The sequence below is a fragment of the Talpa europaea genome, assembly GCF_964194135.1.
Source record: "Talpa europaea genome assembly, chromosome: 16".
In the NCBI taxonomy this organism is placed as follows: domain Eukaryota; kingdom Metazoa; phylum Chordata; class Mammalia; order Eulipotyphla; family Talpidae; genus Talpa; species Talpa europaea.
The window spans coordinates 38,230,223-38,246,692 of NC_140084.1; the positions used below are offsets into that span (position 1 = coordinate 38,230,223).

The window sequence follows — 16,470 nt, forward strand, 5'->3', positions numbered from 1 at the left end:
GGCGTGCCGGGCTCCCTCCCCGGCCAGCTCCACGCATGCCCGCCGCGAGGGACACCCACCAGGGACTGATCTGAGCCAAGCTCGCCACCAGCCCTGTTTTATTCATAGACCTTTTCAGGCAAAACTGGCAGGGCAGCGCTGACAGGGAGCCCAGCCCACATCTTTAGGGCTTCCTTACCACAGGCCTCTAAGAATTGCATCTCTTTTTTCCAAGAAAAAAAGAAATTTTTTGCAAAAACACCTCCTCAATAAACAACATGTAAACAGAGACAGCTGCTTCACGCCCCACAAATGTCTCATTGCGTCTTCAAGGGCTTGTCCGTGGTAGGCAGTGGGGAGGCCTGGCAGAGGCCGTTCTCCTCCTCCTCCGGGGAGCCCTGGGGGTAGACCACGAAACACAGCTCCTGGCCCCAGCGTGTCATTGACTCTGAGGACAGACAGACACACAGACAGATGGACCTTGGGGGTCTAACCCCACAGGCAGGAACCCTCAGGTGGTTGGTCTCCCTGGGGGTGGCGTCTGGACACTTTGTTGGGAGATGAGCCCTCTGCTGCCCCTCAGCTAGGGGGAGACCCCGCTGTAGGGGGAGCCCCCACCTCGGCAGGCTACCGGCTCACCTGTGAGTCTGTGCACACACTTTGGTTTGCTTCTCCAGAACACTCCCAGGAAAAAAATGGGCACCCCCGTGAGGATGATGATGACCCCGACACCACACACCATGGGCTCTGAGATGAAGCTGAAGACCAGCAGGAATGCCCAGAAGACCAAGTATGTGATGGGGATGAGGAGGTTTACCTGCGGGAGAGCGAGCAAGCAGGAGCGCCAAAGGCACGGGCCCTCCGCTCTCCTGCTCCCACCTGGGACTTGCCATCTTTTCCTGGAAGCTGAGGTCTGAGGGGTCCCCCTCCTGGCAGCAGCCTGACACACTGGAAGCCAATTCATAGGATGGCCAGCTGGCCAGCTTGTGGGGGATGTGTCTGTTCCAGCAGCTCTGAGCGCCTCATGGCCTTTGTATGTGGACTTGCTACTCACACTTAGCTGAGAGTCAATTTTTTTTTTTTGCGTTTTCCATTTCAGGCACCAAGCATGAGGGTTTACATGCAAACAGGAGAGCTTTCCTTGCATCTCTGTTTAGGGTTTTCTGGTTTTGGTGTGGACTTGCGGAATCCTGCGTGACCTTGAGCAAACGTCTTAGCCTCACCTGCCTGTCTATAAACTGGGACAACTAAAAGCACCCATCTCTAGGGTGTTATGGGAGCTGCATGTATTGGCGCACACGAGGCCCTGCCAGGGCCCCACTTCCACAAAAGCTGGCATCACTTAGTCACCACCTGCCCCAGGACGCAAGCTCCCGGCACGCTGTCCAGCCTGGCCGCCCTGGGCCTCACCTTGATGGGCCTGTGCAGGGCCGGCCTCCTCCAGCGCAGCACGAGCAGCCCCAGGATGGTGACGCCGTAGCAGAGGTAGTTGATGAAGGACACGTAGTTGATGAGCGTGTATGTGTCCCCCACGAGCATGATGACCGCCGTGGCCCCGCACTGGGAGAGGACTGGGCTGAGGACTAGCCTCCACCGGCCTCCTGCCAGCCCTGCAGGCTGCCCCGGGCCAGCCCGCTCAGGCCAGGGTGTGGGAGCTCCCCAGGCCCCCCCTCTCCCGCTGTGGGCTGTCCACCAGGCTAGAGCTCATCCCCGCCATTGTCAGCAAGTCCCACATGGCTGGGCTGCCCTGGCTCCTTGTCCTGGCAGGCTTGGGCCCCCCAACTTACGCAGACGAGGAGGGCAGGGATAGGGGTGCAGCGTCTGACGTGGATCATGGCCAGCAGGCTGGGCAGGTGCCCTTCTCGGGCTCCAGAGAAGCACAGCCTGGGGCGTGGGCAGAGACAGGTGGGGGCCATGAGCCTGACCTGGGGCCTCTCCACTGGCCGGATCCCAGACTTAGCTCTGGATCTGATGTCCCTGGAGCTGTCAGCCCTGACCTCCCACTCCAGGCCCCATCAGACCCACCAGGCATTCTTCCCGCCCACCTAGACTGCCTCCCTATTGCTCTCTGTACCTCAGAGCTGGGATCAGACCTTGCACCCCAGCTTCATGTGGGGTCTACCTGGCAGGACTGTGCTTCCTCAGGCCCCCAGCACTGGGGTGCATGACAGGGCACACGCCCTGCCTCACCTTGACCACCCTCTCCCCAGTCTAGTCACCTGGAGGAGGTGAACAGGTAGCCATTGATCCCTCCGAAAGTGGAAAGTGCCACGGAGACGGGCATGACCCAAGAAAAGTAGCCCAGCAGCTTCTCCCCGAAGGTCTGAGTGGGCACAGAAGAGAGGCCGTGCATGAGGCAGGGCGGGCGCGGGCCAGAGCCTGGGACCAGGTGGGGCCCCACTCACCACGGCCACTGCGTTCGAGGCCAGCAGCTCCTGGGGGGACATGGCAGTGAAGTAGGCGATGTTGGTGAAGGTATACACGAAGGTCACCAGGGGGATGGAGATGAAGATGGCGCGAGGTAGGTTCCTAGGGGTGGTGTCAGCGTCAGAGTCAGCCTGGACGGGGTGGGGGCTGGGGGCTGGGGCTTGGGGGGACGTTGGGGCAGGGGCCCAGCAGCAGACACATCTTTGAGTTTCTACCTCATTCATGGGGAGCCTTAGGGCAAGAAAGGGGGCAACACTGGCCATGCGCTGGGGAGAGGAAGGGCAGGTCTCATGTCTGCACACAAAGAGCAAACTGCATATGGCCAAAATCAGTCTTTTTTAAAATGCCCAAAGTGGGCCTCCCTGGTGGTGTAAGGGGTTAAGAAACAACCTATGAAGCTATCTGCAGCCACTGCAGCATGAGTTTGATCCCTGGCCAGGGAAGTGACCCACATGGCGCAGCAGACCTCTCCTGCCTCGCCCGCTGCTCCCCTCAGCAGTGTATTTCAGTCAGTCTGCCTGTTCTGCTCCCCACTCTGTCTCTGGTGAATCCTCTCAGCCCCCACACCTCTGGCCTGTACCCAGCTCTTGTATGCATAAGTAAATAAATCTTTAAAAAATAAATAAATAAAATAAAATTCCTGAAGTGCTCTGAGAGCCCAGTCCATAGACCTAGGGTCCCCTTCGGGACGCCCCGTCAGGCCCAGCTGCAGCTGTTCACTGCAGGCTCCCTAGCTGGGCAGTGGATGCACACACTGGCTTCGCTTGTGTACACGTGTGTCATTTTTAGCTAAATGCAAATCGCTGGGTCCATTTAAAATGGGACAACGCTACTCAACGTTTCTGAGGCCCAGCAAGCAACGTTTCTGTGGCGTGTCCACAGTCATAGAGTCAGGCCTGCCCTGGGACACACAAGCATCCCTGGCTTTCCAGAGCCTTCCCTGCGGGCGACATGCGTGGCCAGGCAAGACCAGACAGAGCCGCAGGTGGCAGCAGGCCTGTGGTGTGTGGGGAGAGGCAGCCTCTCCCACGGCTCGCCCATCCTCCCAGGGCCTGGCTGGGTGCGCCACTCACTTTCGAGGGTCAACCAGCTCCTCGGTGACATAGTTGAGGAAGTTCCAGCCGCTGAAGGCGAAGGAACCCTGCAGGAAGGCCAGGGCCAGGTGACCCACAGAGGGCTTCATCCAGAAGTCGAAGGCATTGCTGGGCCTCAGTTCCTCAAAGTGCCCTGGGAGGGCCAGAGGTCAAGGGTCAGCATTGTGCTCTCTCTGCCCCCCAGCCCTGTGCACAGCCCCACCCTGGCCCTACCTTGGAAGATTTGGACAAAGCCCACGCCAATGATGAGCGACAGGGCCAGCAGCTTCCCCCCGGTGAAGATGTCCTGGATGCGTGTAGCCCAGCGCACGCTGGAGCTGTTCACCCACGTCAGGAGCACTGGGGAGGTAAGCGGGCGGGTGGGTGCCTGAGGCAAGCCCCTTGCTGCAGGAGGACCCTATTCCCTACAGCTGGCCGGCCTCTTGGAGACTGGCCGCTGGAGGGAAATCCCTTCACTTCCACAGGGTCAGGGAGCAGCAGGGGCCACTCTGGGTGGGCACTCACTCAGACAGGCCATGGAGAGCACACGGGAGGCAGTGGCGGGGGGGATGCAGTTGGGGAACACGGGCTGCAGCACGTAGTTGGAGAAGGTCATGGAGATGACGGCCAGGCTGGTGGGGTACATGATGAGGACGGCACTCCAGAGGAGCAGGAAGCTGGAATGAGCAAGGGCGGAGTGGCACAGGCCCTGGGCTCAGGTCCCCCAGGGCTGGCTTGGACACTGGGGGCTGGATTTATGTATTTATGGGCTGTTTCAATGGAAATAGGGTTCAGCATAGCCAAGGAGCCAGGGTCTGCCCTCAGAGGCAGGGAGAACAGTTGGGGAGCCCAATCCCACAGTGGTGGCCACCTGCCCAGGCCACAGGCATCTCCTGCAGTGAGCTGACCTGGGGCTGCCAGGCATGGCTCTAGCTGTGGCTCTCAGCAGAGCCTGTGTCCCTGTGGGTCTGGCCCTGAGCTGTGGTCCCCAGAAGGAAAGCTTTGGCATTCAGGGACAGGGCCTTGCACAGAGTCCTAGTGGGGCTGGGGAGTGACCTACAACACTTCTGCCCAAATTTTGCCTCTGCAGGGTGCCCTTGTGGGACCTCACCTGGGTTCCCGGGGACCCTGCCTGTGTCCAGGGGTGAGCCTGTCCTTGGGGTGGTGCTAAGTCCCATCCATCCTGCCTCACCCAGGGACAATAGTGACCTCTGGGGTGCCAAGGTCAGTGGCTTCCTCTTGGTCCTCACCTTTCCCTGAAGCCCTGCTTCCTACCCTCCTTTATAAACCCCTCCCCCTCCCCTTGGTTTCTGGGGCACTTTAGCTCCAGGGCCTTCTTGCGGCCCACCCGGCCTTGGCAGGTTGCTCGGCCCGTCTGCCCCCTTCCCTCCACCCACCTCCATGACTGCCTCGTGATGTGGGAAACAGTGGAGGAAACTGAGGTCCATTCCCGAGAGGCTGTCTTCTGCCCCACTGGTGCCCCACACTCACCCAGCCAGGCCCCCGAAGATCTCGGTGACGTAGGCATAGTCCCCGCCAGACTTGGGAATGGCAACTCCCAGCTCAGCGTAGCAGAGGGAGCCCAGGGCAGTCACGCCCCCACCCAGGACCCAGACGAACAGCGCCAGACCCACAGAGCCTGAGTGCTCTAAGACCCCCTTCGGGGAGATGAAGATGCCCGAGCCGATGATGTTCCCTGTGGGGGAGAGGCAGAGAGGTGTCAGGTCCCAGGGTCCCCTCTGCAGCCTTTTCTGTGGGGATCCCAAGTCTGCAGAGAGGAAGGGGGAATGGGCTGCTCCCCGGAGGAGGTGGATGGAGTGCCACGTGGACACCACTGAGTCTCACCAGCCCGCCGAGTCCTGTGGGCTCGTCATCTTCCCCTCCCAGTTCCTGGCACAAGGAGTGGCACACTGTCCATCCACTGAGGCTCCTCTGAGAGAGATGGGTCCTCTTTCGAGTGCCTGCCACTTACGCCCATGAGGTGGCACAGGAACATGCAAGGGGGCTCACCTGAGTGATGGCAGAGTGGCGCAGGCCCTGGCCTGACCCAAGGCTTTCGGTCTTGTCAGCCTTCAGTCACCTGCCCTCCTGCCAACCTGCTGTCTTAAAGCAATGCCTTGACTGTGATGCTCTCCTGCCACTTAGTGGCCAAAGTCCAAACTCACAGAGTGACACCTCCTCTATGAAGGCCCCCTGGACCCACTACGGTTTGATGCTTTTTTCCTACTTTACAGCCCTGTGGTCCCCCAGGCTGTTCTGTACTTTCTTTCTCTCCCCCCCCCCTTTTTTTCTCAGTACCAGGGCACTCCTCTCCCCTGCCCCCACCCTGCCACCTGCTTCCTGGACTCCTCCCTGACCTAGGGCCAGGCTATAGACACAGGCTCTGAAGAGACCTTGTTTCCTGGCACTGTTAAAATGTTTCAGGTCCTGGGCAAGAGCCAGTGGGGTGAGGGAAAAGAACTGGTACATTTTCAGGGCTGTGATTGGTCAACAGCCATCACGGAAGGGATGGGGTGGGCAGTGGCAGGCTGGCAGAGACTCTTAGCCTGGCCTGGGTCTGGACAGATGGCCTCTTGCCTTGAGACAGCCCACTGGTTGCAAACAGGGGTCACTGCTGTAATCCCAGGGCCACAGTGGAAAGCCCGCAGAAGCTTGGAGGCCTGGGGACCACTCCCTGCTCAGGTCACCTCTTGAGTCCAGTCTGTACAATGGGGTTATTGTGAGTTTTCAGCAAGATGCAGGGTGGGAAGCCCTTGGCTCGTTCACAGTTGTCCTGGGATGGACTTTGCATCTTCATTGTGTGATTCTGTTGTGTTGTCTGCAAGCTTGTCACAGCCAGCAGCTGTATCAGCTTTGGCCACCTCAGTCCCCCAGCACATAGTAGGTGCTCAATAAATGTCTACCAAGGGACTGGTCTGATGCCCAAAGTGGCCCCAAAGCCCTGCTGTGAAGACTGATGCGCTCATTGTGAAGTGGGAGCAGCCGTCCCGAGTGGGGACTGTGAGCTTGGGCGCAAGGGACATCCTCAACAGGGTCAGCACTGAGTCTTGGGGGGATGGGTATGGGGGGACATGGACTCACAGAGTCCAGCACAGAGAGGATGTGCCCACTCTGCTTTCTGAAACTACGGGGAATGCTCAGAGGATCAAGTCATGGTCTGCAGAGGACCTGCATGGCCCAGGATGAGGGCCCCTCCAGTCCTGAGGTCCCTGGCAGTTAGAGCTCTGGGTTACCTGGCATTCACCACCTGTGCAAATGAATCAGGTCACATCACTGGAGAACTGCCCTGGGGCCTGCCCAAGAGGAAATAACACCAGAATCCACAGACTGACCCCATGAATACAAAAGCAACAGGGCTGGGACCAGGGGTCAGCCCCTTAAAAAGGACGGCCCTACCTACCAGGGCCTGGGGAGTAGGGCAGCTCATATCCGTCAGGGCAGAGCCTGTCTGCTCCACCTGCCAGGCCCACGGGTGGGGCTGGACAAGGACACAGTTACGGCCGCCAATCTGCATGCACTCCTTGTCCACCCTCCATGCTCGGGCAGCACGCATTTCCAGTCTGGACGGCCATGATGCCCCACTTGGTTTTCCAGTCACATCCCAGGAGCCCTAAATACATCCAGATAAGGAGGAAATCATTCCTGTCTCCCAGCCTGCAGAGGTAAGCTGTGCCCTCAGCCTGCTTCCCGGGGAGAGGGGCTGCCCCCCATATCTACCGCAGGGGCCTGGAGCCTGGGTGGGCCATTGGGTTTCTAAAGGGCCTTTGAGTTCACTCTATCCAGCCGCAGAGCCTGTTCTCAGGACCTGATGGAGTGGGATTTGCCAAAAGCCAGGGAGGTTGTAAGCCAGCAGGGGCTGGGTGGCCTTGGAAGGAGCTGGGTGGATGTGGGTTGGGGGCGTCCAGGGTCCTGAGCCCTGGGACCTCAACACTCTGCACATTTCAGTCTGGCAGGGTCTCATGGGCATAGCACCTGGCACCTTGTCCTCCAGAGTCTAAAACGGAAACATCACCAGCCTGTGTCAGTGGCAGGAGACTTATGCTGGGATGAGCGGGGGCTTACTACTGTTTTGGACACACGGCCTCAGGTTAGAGCGCAGGATTTCTCAGACTTAAAGGAACACTTGTGCCGGCTGGCATCTCAGGACCTCAGGGCCTCTTCCTGGACAATCTCTGGCCTCTGCCCCAGGTTTGTGCTAGACAGTGGCAGAAAATCCCAAGGAGATACACTGGCTGCTCCCTCCCGGCACCATGCGATGGGGTAGGGGGGTGATTGCTCTGCAAGGAGCCATGGATTTGGGGAAGCCTTGGAGGTTGAGGAGGAGGGAGATGCTGAGGCTAGGGTGGGGGCTCCAGCCCTCAGATGGCCACCGGGGTGTGAAGAAGGACCCTTGGACCTGCAAGGGGTGCTGGAGGTGCCTGCCCTGTTCTGGTGGCGGCAGGTTCAAGCCACCCTTTTCAGACCTCAGGCTCAGGCCCAGCAGAGTCAGCTCTGCTGACTCAGGGGACAAGCCCAGTCCACAGGGGTTCCCTCTGGAGGAGGTGGGGAGCAGGGGCCTGGGATGGGCAGGTGGGATGACCCACGGGAGACCGCCCAGCACCCAGTCAGAAGTCTGACCCACAGCATGTGGGAGAAATGAGGTTTCCGAGGCCTCCACCTTCCTGCCCACCCAATGGAATGGCAGTGCTGGGTCCCTGCAAGGCCTCGGTGGGGGCCCGAGGTCCTAGGCAGGTGGGTCAGGATGTGAGTCTCCCTACCCGCAGCCACCCGCCCCCCCTGCCCCAGCCTCCTCCCGCGCCTCATCCCTCAGCCCGCTCTGGGTGGCTTTTATCACATTAAGATGTTTGGCCTGATGGGGCTTACCCGGCTCCCAGAGGAGGAAGAAAGGACCATTGTTCCCCCGGCCACTGCGGTGTGCGCTGACCTATTTCTGGGAGGCAGCGGCCGACCATGGAGGTCGCAGGGACGGACTGCAGAGGTCGTGTGGGTGGAAAGAGCCAGCTACCCTCGGTATGTGTGGGGGGAATGTGCTGAGTCTGATTTGGGGAGGGGGCAGGGAGGTCCCATCACCACTCTCATCTCTAGAAACACTTTCAGGAGTTGGCTGTGTGACCTCAGGCCAGTGCTGCTCTTCTGGGCCTCAGTTTCCCCACCTGCCAAGAGGGGCCTCTGGGCTAGGGATAGCAGAGGGCCGGTCTGACCCTGACTTAGGCAGAGGCACTACTGGGCAGAGTGGATGCATCCTGAACGTCTGCAAGGGGCCCAAGGCAACAGTCAGGGGCCTGGTTCCCACCGTGGCAGGCCTCTCTCCAGCACAATGGTCTTCCAGAAGCCATCCAGGAAGCCCTCCCCAACCTCCCACCTTTGCCCCTATGATCTGGACCCTGCCCCACTCTGACGGTACCTGGCAGATGACCAGGGAGTGTCCTTTAATTTGTCACCCTGGGGGGACCCTGCATCCCAGGGTGTGTATTGAGATGAGAGGCCTGAGCCCCACAAAAGGATAGGCCATCCTCGGGCCTAGGTCATCTCCCAGGCCCTGCCTCTGGCTTCCTCTTTCAGGGAGCTTGGCCACAGTGGGGGCCCCTCGTCACACTGGCCTGCTGGCCTGAGGACAGCAGCCTGGGGTTCCTGGGCATGATGGGGCTGGCCAAGGGCCAGGCCTCATTTTCTTGCTCTGGGCCATGAGTCCCAGCACCGCCCTGATAGGGCATGCCCTGAGGCCGCCAGGAAAGAGCTCCAAATCTCCATTGGTAGGTCCCAAAGCCTCCGAGGTCACGGTCAGGAGTGCTGACTAAGTGAGAACCCCCAGATCTAGGTCCGAATCCCAGATCCCTTGTGGTAGGGGGTCTGGATAAGACACCTCACTTCTCTGAGCCTTCTTAAAGTGGAGAGAAGAGGCAGGGTGGCCAGCACGCGCTGCCCCTGCCCAGCACATGGGAGGTCCTGGGAGTGCTCGTGGATCCCACCTCAGAGACACTCCGGGCCGCCCAATCTGGCCTTCAGAGACCTGACTCCTGTGGGACCAGCAGTCAGGGCCCTGCCTTGGGGGGCCTGCTTGCTGCCCTGGGTAGAGGCTCCAAGTTCACATTAGGATGCACACATGTCAGGCGCTTTTAGGGGTGCAAGGAGAATTCCCTTCTGAGGTCTTGGCAGAATCCCTGGGAGGTGAGTGGGGACATTTCCAGGCCATGCCTGGAATTGCCAATTGGCCAGCAGGCACCTCTGGCCTACCCCACTTTTCTTTCGAGAGACTGATGAGGGGGAGGCTTGGTTCTCTCCCTGCCTGGCTCAAGTAGCCCAGTCTGGCCACACCCTCCAGGCCTCCCCTGTGCTCTCCAGACCCAGCTCCTCAAGGTTATGACGCGCTCCTACTGCTGAATCCAGCAGCCCAGGCTGCCTCCTCCTCCCTCAGCCTCCTGGCCCTCCTCCTGCCTCGCTGGCTGCTCCTCTGGGACTCCTCTGCTGGTTCTTCCTTTGTCTCTCTCGACTTCTAGATGCTGGTGTTTGGGGCTCAGTCCTTTTCTTTCTACACACACCCCCTTGGAGACCTCACCCAGTTTCCCAGCCTCTGCTGGCAACCCCCAACTTAAAACCCATAGCAAGGACCTCTCTGCTAAACTCAACCCAGATATCTCAACAAATAGGCATTGCGAGACTCACATGTTCACAGTGGAAGACCTGGCGAGGACCCCACCATCCCCTGAGCAAAGGCCAGCCCCTCCCAATCCTCATGTGGCCCCGACTCTTCCCTGTCTCCCACACCTGGCACCCAGTTCCTCACAAATCTTTTGGTGCTACCTACCAGACACCCAGAAAAGCAAGTCTCCTTTATACCTGCACGGCCGCCACCTGCTCTGAGCTACCTTCCTCTCCAGCCTCCCAACAGACGGGGCTGCCCACCCTGTCCCCACAGCCTCTGCCCCATCCTGAACCCATCCCGCCCCTCCAGCCACTGGTCTGTCTGACTTCCATGCCAGGCCGTCAGCTCCGGGAGGACAGGGTTTTGTCTGTACTGCTCCCCGCTGTGTGGAGCAGCTGGAACAGCAGCCGGCATGTGCAGCACCTCACTGTGGAACAGGTGAATGAGTGTGTCCAGAGCCGGCAGCCCCCATCCTTGTGGCCTAAGCGGCCTGGTCCCCCATGGTGTCCCAGAGCACCCCAAAGGCATGTGACCTGGACTGGCTGCAGCCTATGGTCCTCGGTTTCCTTGTTTGTATATTGGGGCCACAGGGAGGCACAAACAAGCTCCACTGTGGCTTGAAGTCTCTGCAGGGTCCTGGCGAGGAGGGGATAGGGTTTTGGAGAGAGGCCTGCTCTGAGTGGCCGGGCTACCTCCGCCCTGGAGAGCACAGAGAGGGACCAGGCCAAGGATGGGGGCAGGGACTGGCAAGTAAGGAGCTGGGGTTCAGGAAGTTGGAGTCCCTGGATGCCCTTGAGCCCAACCCGCAAATGCCTGCACAGGCCCCAGAGTCAGAGGGAGAGGCTAGAGCACAGGCAGCCTGGGCCAGGGGGACCCCACTCCACGGGTCCCAGCAGGCCCCTTCCTGGGATGTGGATCAGAAGAGAGAGCTGGCTGGGGGCCCTGGTTGAGACAAGAGACCCTGTGCATTCAGTCCTGGGCAAGGGTGGGGGGTGGTCAGGGGTGATTTCTCTGCCTACTTTCCTCCATCCACAGTGGACTGTGGGGCTCAGGGAACCCTGGTTAGATAAGCTTCCAGCACCCTCCCCTGCCTTCCCCATCGAGCTGTCTGGATGTGGTCTCAACTTTGCCAGCACTAGATTAATGTGAAGAAGGGCCCTGGAATGGGAGATGAGTCCAACCTGGCCGCAGTGCCATGGAGCATCCGGCCTGTTTCTACACCTGTAAAATGGACATAAAAATCCCCATCTTGCAAGGTGGGCAAGAGAACTGCCTAAGATCAAGGCAGAACATGTTTCTGTAACATAACAGCTGTGTTTCTGGGTAGTGCCCAGGGGCCTCCCACAGTTGCTGGCCCGGCTGCCTGTCCCCTCCACATTGGCTGGTCCCCTCCAGCTTCTCGCCTGAACTCATCTTAGGTGGACACTCACTCCAACCCAAAGCCCTGTCGCCCCCCGAAAGGCCCACTCCTCAGTCTAAGACTCCTCAGTCTAAGGGCGAGGAGCCAAGGGGGAAGAATCACAGGATCTCCTTGGAGGGTCCAGTTGGAAGTTTGGGATGTAAGTTCAGTTTCTGGTCACAGACAAGAAAGATTGTGGGTAAAAGAAAACTTCTCAAGACTTTTGAAGCTAAAATATGATACTTTGCAGACATTTTTGACTAGGACCAGGCTCCCCAGGGCAGGAAGGAAGGGTAATATGGGGGAGGTGGGCCCCCAGCAGTGAACTGGGGGGAGCCCTTTGAGGCAGGGGGGAGAGCAGAGACACAACTCAGCCCCGCTTGTCTCCTCTCTCACCTCCTGTCACCATCTAGCCTGGGCTGATTCTCTCCTTGTCTGTCTTCTGCCTGCTCTAACCCTCACAGCCCCCCTCAGGCACACTTGTAGGGCCACCACTGAGTGTACTGGCCCGGGGTCAGGTCATCTGAGTTCTGTTCCTAAATCTGGCATCTCTGGCTAATCCCCTTCACCCCAGCTCAGCCTTCAAAGTCTAGAGGCCAAGGGGCAGTGGCCCCAGAATAGCCAGAGGGACAGAAGGGCGAAAGGGGGGGCTATAAGGGCAGAGCTGGGCTTCACGGGGACATTCTCCCACCATCTGTCCTGCAGAGGTGTGATGGTGGAGACTGACCCCACTCCCCACCAGCGCCCTCTTTTGAGGAAATAGGAGCCAGCAAATTTTCCTGACTTGGGGGAGGGTGGGGCGTGGAGGGAGTGGGTAGGAGAGGAATGTAGCTTAATGACACTGGTCTTGGTTGAGGCAGCCAGCCCAGGAAGAGCTGTCTCCCTGCACTGCCTGGTGGGGTAGTTGGCTCCAGACACAGTTGCCCTCATGGCCCACCCATGCTCCCATGATATCTGGCTTCCTTTCCTGGAGACACAGGTCTGGAGAGGGTTCAGGCCAGGACAAAGCTCTACACAGTACTGTGGCCAGTGTCTGGAAATGGCCTTTCCTCCCAGGAGACAGTCAAGCTGGGCACCGGAGACCAAGAAGCCCACCCCCCCCCGCCCACCCCCACATCAGATCAGGGCCAACTCCTGGAAGATACAATTCCAGGGGCAAGAGAGTGAGACAGGAGTTACCTACCCACAGGTTGTGTTCAGGGCAGGTCTCGGTGTGAGTATGGAAGGTGACCAAGAGCCAGGCCCCAACCCTAATCCAGGGGTTCCCAGTGTTGGTGCAGAGGAGGAGGAAGTGGAGACTGGCTTCTGCCTTCCTGAGTCCCCAGCTTTCACCATCTCCAGAGGGGTGGGTGGGGGGAGTGGATACACTGGTTGGGGAGGAATGAAAGCAGCCAGAACCCCTGTCACGCATCCCCCCCAGTCCCCCCCCCCCCATCTCCTGGGACACAAGAGATGGAGCAGACAGCTCCCAGACAGGCCTCGGAGGTGCCCGGTGTGGACACAGGCACAGGTCTGGCTCAGCCAGTTCCCGACCCGTCAGAGTTCATGATTTGGGACAGAAGGAGGAAGATTCCACCTCTGTCCCTGTCCCCTGAGCCCTCTGCCAGGAGCCTGCCTGAGGGGCTGGGACGCAGACCCTTTCTCAGGTGGAAAAGTAAGCCCAGAGAGTCAGAGGGTTCCAGCACCTGCGTGAATCCCAAACCAGAAAGCCTTTCCTGCAGCCTTGGTCTGCCTGCCGGCCACTGCCCTCCCTCAGTCACTGGCAACTCTGCCTCCCCTGCCCCAGTCCTGCCACCAAATGGTGCAGTTACTTATATGTTTTGAAACCATTTCCCTTCAGGCCAGCTCTACATGCTCAGTCTACCCCTAATTCCTACTGCCTTCCAATAACAAACCCCCCACACTGCATTTGCACCTGGACCCTGCACACAGTAGGGCCACCCAGCTGAGCCACAGCCCAGAACCTGGTGTCTTAGCCAGGGTCAGCCTGCTCAGGCCCCACACTTTCAAGAGTCCAGCACCCAAGGGGGCTGCATCATGTCCATTTCATAGATAAGGACAGGAGTGGCAGTGCCCCAGGGGCGCCCCACAGGGAAGTAAAGGCAGGAGGATTCCAGGGTATTTGGCTGAGGCAGTCTTCTCAGGTGCATAAATTGGGGGGCCAGGCAGGTGGGAAGCTGTGTGAGGAGACACGGAAGGAAGGAGACCCACCATCCCCTCACCCTCGGTGTCGCATCTCAGACCTGCAGGAGGCAGGGCAGAGGGGTATGCCGAGCCGCAGCGCGCGCCCCCCCCCCAGCCCCCAGACTTCGGCCCATTCGCCCCCGGCGCCCGCCGCCTCGGGCCTGCTCACCGACGATGATGGTGCAGGCGCTCACCAGCCCGATCTCCTTCTTGAGCGCCACCCGCTCTGAGGCCCCAGGGCCGGGGCCGGGGCCGGGGGAGGGCGAGGGCGCAGGGCCGGGGGTCCCGCGCCCGCCTGGCTGCTGTGTGTGGCTGACCATGTCTCAGTCCCGCCGCGTCCCCGCTCCCTGCGCTGCCGGGTCTGTCCGACCGGCGGCCAGTCCGTCGGTCCGTCCGTCTGTCGGTGCGCGCTCCGCTCTCGCAGCCCGGACAGCGCGCACAGGCGGGCGCATGCGCTGGCGCGGGGCCCGGGCCCCGGGCCCGGGGCGGCGGGGGCCGGGGAGCGGCGGAAGGAGGGCCGGTCGGCAGCCCCCTCCCCCATCTTCCTTAAAGGGCTCTCCCCCGGCACCCCTATCCTGGTCTGGGAGACAAGGAAGGAGAGGACTTGGGGCAGACCTGGGAAGGACTTCCTAGAGGAGCTAAGAAGGGACGGACATCCCGCCTTTTGTGGGGTGGGGGCACCGAGAGCGAAGGGTGTGCGCCCCACCCCCAGCCTCCGGCTGTCCCTGCCCTCCGGGAAACTGAGGAAGCGAAATCCTTGTCTGTGCTTTGGAAACCCACGTGGTCCCAACCCTTCCATGCTCCTTAAATCCTGGCACAGGCCCTCAGAGCGAGTGTGGGGGGCAGGGGTGGAGGTTGGGTACGTTGTACCGGTGGAAGCTGAGGCTCAGAGGCAAGTAGCGAAAAATCACAGCTCCGGTGCCAGGGCCGGGCGCAGACCCTTTCCGATGCATCCTTGGCTTCCAGAAGCCGATGGCAGGGTGTGAGGCAGGCCCTGCAGCGACCTGCAAAGGCACATCATCAAAAGTCTGGCGAGACAGGAGCGGGGGAGGGCGACTCTGGGGTTCCCACCTCTCATGCAGAGGGGCCCCGACATCTGTGGGAGCGCTGGAAGGGGTTCTGCCCTAAGTCCCCTTCTCTCCCATCTGTCTAGCTGCCTAGGGCACGGTGCATCTGCAGACCCCGACCATTGGTCAGAGTCGGGCCTCAGTGAACTGGAACGCGGGTCTCCGCGAGGTTCCCCCGTGCAGTCTGGCGGGATCAAGGAGACGGGTCCCCTCAACTGCCAGGAGACACGGGAAAGGCTGGGGCTCCTGAGGTTGCAGGAGGAGGCTGGCCTGCTGGGCCCGAGGGAGGCTGCCGCTTCCCAGAAGCCGTCTGGGTTGTGCAGACCAGGCCCGCGGAGGAGACACAGGGGGGCCGCGTCGGGGGCCACCAGGGCGGCGGGCGGGGCGAGCCTGGCACGATGCGGGCCGGCGGCGGAACAGCCTTTGTCCCTTCCTGGCGGCCGCCGCGCCGCGCCGTCCCCTGCATGTGGATGAGGCGGCTCGGGGCGCCGGGTCCTCCGCCCCCTCTGCGGCCTCGGGGCCGGCGGGTGGCTGGGGAGCGCCGGGGTCCGACGGTAGCGGGGCGCGCCAGGAGTGGGGCTGGAACTGAAGTCGGATCCTGGGCGCCAAGAGGGGCATCCAGGTGCGGGCGTGGCGGTGCATGGAGTCTGGCGGGCCAGGAGGCAGCTTTGAAGTTGGGGGCGGGGACCTGGAGGTAGGAGCCGCAAGACCCTGGGCAGAAGTGCTGGGGGCACGTTCGGGGGGCGGCTACCCGGTGAAACCTCATCCCTCGCGCTCCCGTCGGAGCCCCGCATTCTTGGCGCCAGTCGCCTCCCGCCCCAGAGACGCGCTGCACCGGCTGTCTTAAAGGAACCTCGCGCTTGGGGTGGGGGGCGAGGCTGCGAGAGCCCTGCAGACTCTTGCTCCTCTGGGATGTGGGCTGAGGCTAGTTTGACCTGCTAGTTTGACTCTTCCCACCCAGTGGGCCTCGCAACGCTAGGGTCTGCTGCGTGAGGGACCAGCCGGGGCGCCTGCACCCAGGGCCTCGCTGGCTCAGAGCCTGTGGCTTTCCAAGGGTGAGCCTCTCCTGGGTCTGAAATGTGGACCATGTGTTAGCTGAGAAGGGGAGACTCTAGGGCCCTGCACTGGATGCCGTGTGGAGATTGTTGTCCAGGACCGCAGCTCAGGAGCTCATTTTAGTGGACTTGACCTAGAACCTGCAAAGTCCAGTGGGAACAAAGGGTGGAAAGAGCCATTCACTATCCAAAACTTCAATCAGTACAATTCCCTGCATTAACAGAGAGAAAAAAATGAAAGCGATAGGAACTTTCCAGAAGACAGTCCTTGCACCAACCAAGAAAAACTCCCGGCAAATTAGCAATAGGAGAGAACTTTTTGAATCTGGTAGATTTCTACACAAATCAAATTCTCCGAGAAACAAACAAAAAACCCCAAACCAAACGAAAACCTTCCAGAAACAACCAATGCTTTCCCACTGAGACTGGAAATGAGGTGGACTGTCAGCACTTTCAATCCTACACAGCACGCTGGTGGAGGCCCCAGTCAGTGCAGTAAGGCAAGAAAAAGAAGAAAAAAGACATTTTGGGTGACCAGAAGCAGGAACATTGACAGCACCAAATGCTGGCAGGGTGTGGAGCAATGGGAATTCTCATTCACTGCCGGTGGGGATGCAAAACAGCCACTTGGGAAGACGGTTTG

At 60.2% G+C, this 16,470-nt stretch overlaps 1 protein-coding gene across 1 annotated transcript; it reads right to left on the reverse strand.

Annotated features, from left to right (window-relative positions):
- Positions 1-296: 296 nt before the first annotated feature.
- SLC7A10 (solute carrier family 7 member 10) lies at positions 297-14,157 on the reverse strand (the record flags this gene model as incomplete). The annotated part of the gene is made up of 11 exons (XM_084257465.1): positions 13,875-14,157; positions 4,971-5,175; positions 4,005-4,156; positions 3,714-3,839; positions 3,480-3,633; positions 2,385-2,508; positions 2,199-2,302; positions 1,767-1,863; positions 1,390-1,539; positions 619-796; positions 297-427 (listed from the first exon to the last, which is right to left on the reverse strand). The coding sequence occupies exons 1-11, from the start codon at positions 14,023-14,025 to the stop codon at positions 297-299; spliced, it is 1,572 nt and encodes a 523-aa protein (XP_084113591.1). The 5' UTR covers positions 14,026-14,157.
- Positions 14,158-16,470: the final 2,313 nt, after the last annotated feature.